Genomic DNA, 6,946 nt, shown 5'->3' on the forward strand with positions numbered 1-6,946 from the left:
CAGTCATATTAATAAGAGTAAGTCTAAGTTGGCAAGTCTTAGAAGGTTTCTGTTTTATTTTATATGTGACCATGGAGCATAAAAGCAGTCTTAAGTCGCTGGGGTATATTTGTAGCAATAGCCCAAAATACATTGTATGGGTCAAAATTATACATTTTTCTTTTATGCCAAAAATCATTAGGACATTAAGTAAAGATCATGTTCCATGAAGATATTTAGTAAATTTCCTACTGCAGATATGCATAGTTAAGAACTTCATTTGGACAACTTTAAAGGTGATTTTCTCAATATTTAGATTGTTTTTGCATCCTCAGATTCCAGATTTTTCAAATAGCTGTAATACATGCTTACCATACATCAATGGAAAGCTTATTTATTCAGCTTTCAGATGATGTATAAATCTTAATTTCGAAAATTTGACCCTTATGACTGGTTTTATGGTCCATATATCACCCAAGCAAGCTTTTTTCATCTGAATGTCATGTGCTTTACTTTAGCAGCCACACATATATATATATATATATCATTGTGCAATTTTTTTTTTTTTTTTAGTGAAGTGACATACTGCCAAGTATGGTGACCCATACTCGGAATTAATGCTCTGCATTTAACCCATCCAACGTGCACACACACAGCAGTGAACACACACACACACACACACACACACTGTGAACACACACCCGGAGCAGTGGGCAGCCATTAATGCTGCGGCGCCCGGGGAGCAGTTGGGGGTTCGGTGTCTTGCTCAAGGGCACCTCAGTCGTGGTATTGAGGGTGGAGAGAGTGCTGGACATTCACTCCCCCCACCTACAATCCCTGCCGGCCCGAGACTCAAACCAACAACCTTTGGATTACGAGTCCGACTCTCTAACCATTAGGCCACAAATTCCCTAAATCAAATTATGCAAAATATCTGAAAATAAATTTAAATATTTCTCACATTAAATGCTAGTAATGAAATTAGCCATAGCAACACAGAGTTTTCTTTTTAGATATTTACACTTTATTCCATGTTTGACCGTTTTATTCAGTTTTTTTGTAATTTCATCACCTCCTGTTGAGCATTGTACATAATCAAAATGTGGAGGTTTGTTTTTTGGCCGATGGAGAGTAAAATAACTCATTTAGAGCAATCGATTTAAACCCCTTCTCGGAATCTTTAATAAGGGCCGCACTGAGCACTAAATGACTTCAAATGGTAACCACGGTCTTAACCGCGTGACTGAGCATGTAAGCTACAGTTATAGTCAGTTATAAAAGTTATGATAAATGACTTTGTTTTCATGTTTATTTTGTATATATATTTATCACGCCTCACCCGCAGTCGCCCTATAGAGTCTCGCTGCCCTCTGCAGGAAAGATGCGGGAGTCAATAAATAACTATTAGTTTGGAATATGAAATAGAGACAAAACTAGGATTACAACTAATTTATACATCAACTTAATCAACATTTTGTGGCAGATGTGTGTGTTTTCTGGCGTTTTCACGTAAACGCAGAGTCAGCTTTGTGACGGAAGAACAGGCGATGCTGCAGCACGTCGCCCACTGCGTCAAACCCGCGACTCGTGATTGGCTGCCGGCGAGAGACAGGAGAAGAGGAGAGGAGATCCGAGCCGCATCAGCTGCAGACACACCGCATCCTAACACACAGCAGCACAATGAGGGAAATCGTTCATCTTCAGGCCGGACAGTGCGGCAACCAGATCGGTGCCAAGGTAAGATTATATACATCACATAAGCTTTAGTACACGTGGACGCAGTATCTTACATTTTTATTGTAAAATAAAGAATGGAAAGCGTTTTACGAATCGCTTTGCTATAAATTGCACGAAAATCCTTTAAGTGCTTGTGTTTTATGTGGCATCTGATCTGAATGGGTGTGGTGAGGGTCTGCAGTGGCTCTGTGCAGGACTCAAATGGGAAAACTGCTGCATCATTGAGTAACCAATGTGAATGGACATGATGTATTCAGCATTATGTTGTAAGAGATTTTGTGCATTTCAGTTTTGGGAGGTGATCAGTGATGAACACGGAATAGACCCCACAGGCAGTTATCAAGGTGACAGTGATCTGCAGCTGGAGAGGATAAATGTTTATTACAATGAGGCATCTGGTAAGCAGTTGAGTCATTGATGTTAATCTGTATTTGCATTGAGTATTTTGATGTGCCGGTCAGTTTTTGATGAGATATACTGTATGCATTTATGATGTCATGGTTTTGCCAGCTCTGCTCCCCTGACTATAGACCGCAGCTGTCAGTTATTGACTATAACAGAGGCGAGGCCCATCTGACCGCCTTCTTACAGGCTCCATTACAGATTTTCGATTGGTTTAGGTTTCACCCGTCTTAATTACTGCCCATCTTTTTGTTCACGGTTTGCTTAAAAGATGACAAATTTGACTTGCATTTCTGTGGTTTTAAACATCAATCTGTCATCACCCTACGTGAATGCATTAATATTGTGGGATATTAGCACAATCATTCAGAAAAACCCAGATGTGCTTTTATGGTTGTAGAGAAACCCGTTTATCTGTAGCTGCTGTTGTCCTCAAAAGGGTGGAGCAGGGCAGGGGAGATGGATGATATTGCATTTATTTAAAGAGGGTCAGCATTTACTACACAGACATCATACCAAAGTAGTAAGGAAATAAATTATGCATTCTTTAAGTTCATTTATAATTAGTTATATGTATTAGATGCACCAACTGTAAAATCTAATTCATTGATATGAAACCGAATCTGTTTTTTTTTAGATTGGATGTTTCAACCTTTGGATGTTTACACCAAACCTATTTTATTTCACAGGAGGCAAATATGTCCCGCGTGCCATCCTGGTGGACCTGGAGCCTGGCACCATGGACTCGGTCCGCTCTGGCCCATTTGGACAAATCTTCAGGCCAGATAATTTTGTGTTTGGTATGTTTATTACAAATTAATAATCCCATTATTAATCCTGTACAAATACAAGAGGCCGAAGACTTTAAACTATAAATCTCCTTCCTTTGTTGTCTATAAAATAATAAACTGGGCTTAAAGTGATGAAAAAGCACCATAAAAGCAGCCAATAAAATTTGTGTGCAATATTCCATATCTTCTAAAGCTTTAGAAAAGCACAAAATGAGAAACAGACTAGTTTGCTTTTTATTCGCTGAAAATTCTACACTGCCGTTGCTCTAAACCCTCAGTCATGCTTGCATTCAATCCCAATATTGCACATGTATAAGAAAAAAAAAAAAAAGCATCTTGCCCACATCAGCAATGCAGCATGATTTTTCTGTCTATTTCGTGGACTCATGCACAAACAACAGCACGTGCTAGTAATTGAGTAGTCAAATTGAAGGATCCACTAGATAGTGTGCATGCACTGAATGCGTCCATCCACACATACTGTCAGTTAAGTATACTTTCAAAGACTTAAGTCCCACACCCATCCCCATAATGAAAAACCGTACTCTGTAGAAAATGTTGTGTTCCACAGAGAGAAATGTCATATAGCTTTAGAGCAAAACTAGGATGAGTAAATGATAATTCAACTAACCCAGGGATTCCCAACTCTTTTTCTGGAGGCACACCAACTGTATGCATTTTGTTATCTTTATCTGACCCTTCATTTTAGGTCTTGAAGTCTCGACTAACAAGCTGATGAGTGGAATCAGGTGTATTTGATTAGGAAAAGTTTGAAAATTTGTAGTTTTGTTGTGCCTCCAGGAACAGGGTTGGGAAACACTAAACCAGAGATCTCCAACTGAGGCCCCGTCCACACGGAGACGTGTTTAGCTGTATACGTAAAAATTTAGTATGGTATCGCCGTTTCTTCCAGATGGATCCGGCATTTTGGGAGCGTGAAACCGCTATTTTTTGAAACCGGGTCCCAGATTGGATAAATCTGAAAACGACACCCTCGTGTGTACAGCCAATCTGTATATTTTGTGAAACGATGATGTTATCACCCCACGTCTCGACCCTAGTCAGACACCGCTATGTCACATAACAATAACAACAACATGAACAAACACTGAACGATTGTCTTTTTATTAACTAACATTAACACAGTTTAATAAATGTATTGTTCCATGTTCGTTTGTATACCGCGTGCAAGGTTTATGCGCATAGTTCAAGCCTTTCTCTCCGTTTTTAGTGTATCTCTGTGGCAGAATTACAGCGCCACATACTGTTCTGGCATGTATACTACATCGTTTTGTGTTGGTTTCCTGGTTTCGTGTGTACGCAGATAATTCTTGAGACGCTCTGGCTTTGTGTGGATGTAGCCTGAGGTCATGTCCACATGTACATGGGTATTTTTATAAACAGAGTTTTCCTTCTTCCATTTTTAAAAAAATCTCCATCCACATGAAAACGCAAACGCATGCTTTGAAGCATGTCAAGAGCATGCCAAACCAACAGGGAGCGATATAATCTCAACCTTAAAGTCATGTTGGCCAATCAGAATCCTGAAAAAGTTTCCAGTAGGCGGAGATAACAGCGGAGGCTCTGACATCACAAGCCAAAAAACTACTGTTTCGCTGTCTGCACGATAACACTGCAACCGGAGTTTGTGAAAATCTTCACCCTAGCAGGAATTTTCAAAAATGTTCGGTTTCAGTGACCTGGTGCAGCGTTTGCATGAGAACAAACCGCCAAACCGCATAGAAAAAGCTGCTGTTTTGAAAATAACTGCGTTCGTGTGGACAGGGCCTGAGAGTTACCATACTGCAGACTTCAGTTCCAACACTACTCCAACACACCTGACTGTAATTATCAAGTAACCCTGAACACCTTGATTCTGTACCACCACCTGTACCACCACCTTGTGGTACAGGTGGTGTTTGGTTGGGGTTGGAACTGAAATTTGCTGGAAGGTAACTCTCCAGGAGCAGGGTTGGAGATCCTTGAATGAAACTAACCCTCCTGCTCCTCCAACTAGCCGGAGTTGTTCATTTTAATCAACCTCTGTGTTTAAACTGGGGCACGTGGGCTTTCTTTCAGGTCAAAGTGGAGCTGGGAACAATTGGGCCAAAGGCCACTACACAGAGGGAGCAGAGCTAGTAGACTCCGTTCTGGATGTGGTACGCAAGGAGTCCGAGAACTGTGACTGCCTGCAGGGCTTCCAGCTCACGCACTCCCTGGGTGGAGGCACTGGTTCTGGGATGGGCACCCTCCTCATCAGCAAGATCCGTGAGGAGTACCCTGACCGTATCATGAACACTTTCAGCGTCATGCCTTCCCCCAAAGTGTCGGACACAGTGGTGGAGCCCTACAATGCTACGCTCTCTGTGCACCAACTGGTGGAGAACACCGACGAGACCTTCAGCATTGACAACGAAGCACTCTACGACATTTGCTTCCGCACACTTAAACTAACCACGCCTACTTACGGCGACTTGAACCACCTTGTTTCAGCAACCATGAGCGGAGTCACCACCTGTCTGCGATTCCCAGGTCAACTTAACGCCGACCTCCGCAAGCTGGCAGTCAACATGGTGCCCTTCCCTCGCCTCCACTTCTTCATGCCCGGATTTGCGCCCCTGACAAGTCGGGGTAGCCAGCAGTACCGCGCTCTTTCAGTTCCAGAGCTTACGCAGCAGATGTTTGATGCCAAGAACATGATGGCAGCCTGTGACCCGCGACATGGCCGCTACCTCACCGTGGCAGCCATCTTCCGTGGCCGCATGTCCATGAAGGAGGTGGACGAGCAGATGCTGAGCGTCCAGAACAAGAACAGCAGCTATTTTGTTGAATGGATCCCAAATAATGTCAAGACGGCAGTCTGCGACATCCCGCCACGTGGGCTCAAAATGTCTGCCACGTTCATCGGCAACAGCACAGCCATTCAAGAGCTGTTCCGCAGGATTTCAGAGCAGTTCACCGCCATGTTCAGACGCAAGGCTTTCTTGCACTGGTACACTGGCGAGGGAATGGATGAGATGGAGTTCACAGAGGCAGAAAGCAATATGAATGACCTGGTCTCCGAGTACCAGCAGTACCAAGATGCCACTGCTGACGAAGTGGGCGAGTATGAGGAGGACGATCTTGAAGACGAGGAGGACGCTCGCCATTGAGACAGCTGATAGCCAAGTAGATGTAGTTTTCAAAACCATTGCTTTTAGTTGATCTGAAAATTTCCATAGCAACGCAAACAGTGCCGCTACGCCATAATTCAAAAGGTGCTACTGTGTTTAATTGATGTTCAGGAAAGGTACAAGTTAACAGTCATTCAGTGAACAGTGATCAATCCATCTTGGGGAACAAAGGGTACATTAAGACGTGTTTTGCAACATATGCTTCAATCTGCAGTTGCCAAATAAAATAAAGTGGTCACTATTATAAATTAGTCTACTGTCAAAATGGTTCGATTCAATTTTACACATACATTCATTCATTAAACTCAATCAGAAAAAATAAAAATTCTGACCTTTAGTCGGATGACTATAAGTAAGCCATTCATAGGTTGATTCGCCTAAAGCAGGGGTTCTCAACTCTCTCGAGGTCCACTTTCTTGCAGAGTGTAGCTCCAACCTAAATCAAACACATCTGAACAAGTTCTTCAGGATTTCTAGAAAGTTACTGATGGGTGAGTTTGAGTTTGAAGGTTACAGCTAAACTCAGCAGTAAAATGGACCTCAATGGCCAGAGTTGAGACCCCCTGCCCTACATTTTTTACGCTGTGACTGTCACAACACTGCTGTTTGAGGATCCCAACTCACCAATGGCATAAGTTTGGGGGAGAAACTACCAGTTTGTCAACCAATGGCAGATGGAGGGAGGCTAATGGGAAACCTTTCTTAAAACATACACACAAGAAAGCTGGGTTGTCAGGTCAGCGAAACCATCCCAATTGCCATTCAAAACTAGACCAATCACATTTTTCTGTGGGTTTCCCTTCCGTCAGGAATAGCATTCTTGGGGTGACTGCTTTAACCCGCAGCAAGAGTGTGAAATAATGC

The 6,946-nt window shown here is 42.6% G+C and overlaps 1 protein-coding gene across 1 annotated transcript; it reads left to right on the forward strand.

The window, feature by feature from the left end:
* The first annotated feature begins 1,631 nt into the window (after window positions 1-1,631).
* On the forward strand, window positions 1,632-6,327 carry LOC306846467 (tubulin beta-2A chain-like). The gene is made up of 4 exons (XM_079379887.1): window positions 1,632-1,716; window positions 2,006-2,114; window positions 2,808-2,918; window positions 4,989-6,327. Exons 1-4 carry the CDS (start codon window positions 1,660-1,662, stop codon window positions 6,059-6,061), a joined length of 1,350 nt encoding a protein of 449 aa, XP_079236013.1. The 5' UTR covers window positions 1,632-1,659; the 3' UTR covers window positions 6,062-6,327.
* The last annotated feature ends 619 nt before the right edge of the window (window positions 6,328-6,946 follow it).

This window comes from Barbus barbus (assembly GCF_936440315.1).
Source record: "Barbus barbus genome assembly, chromosome: 26".
Taxonomy (NCBI): Eukaryota; Metazoa; Chordata; class Actinopteri; order Cypriniformes; family Cyprinidae; genus Barbus; species Barbus barbus.

What these genes read in the sequence shown, in the direction of transcription:
- LOC306846467 (XM_079379887.1), top strand. Translation starts at nt 1,660, where the DNA reads ATGAGGGAAATCGTTCATCTTCAGGCCGGACAGTGCGGCAACCAGATC. An exon ending in GCAACCAGATCGGTGCCAAG is followed by an intron (nt 1,717 to 2,005) that starts GTAAGATTATAT and finishes TGTGCATTTCAG; the next exon opens with TTTTGGGAGGTGATCAGTGA. An exon ending in TTATTACAATGAGGCATCTG is followed by an intron (nt 2,115 to 2,807) that starts GTAAGCAGTTGA and finishes TTTATTTCACAG; the next exon opens with GAGGCAAATATGTCCCGCGT.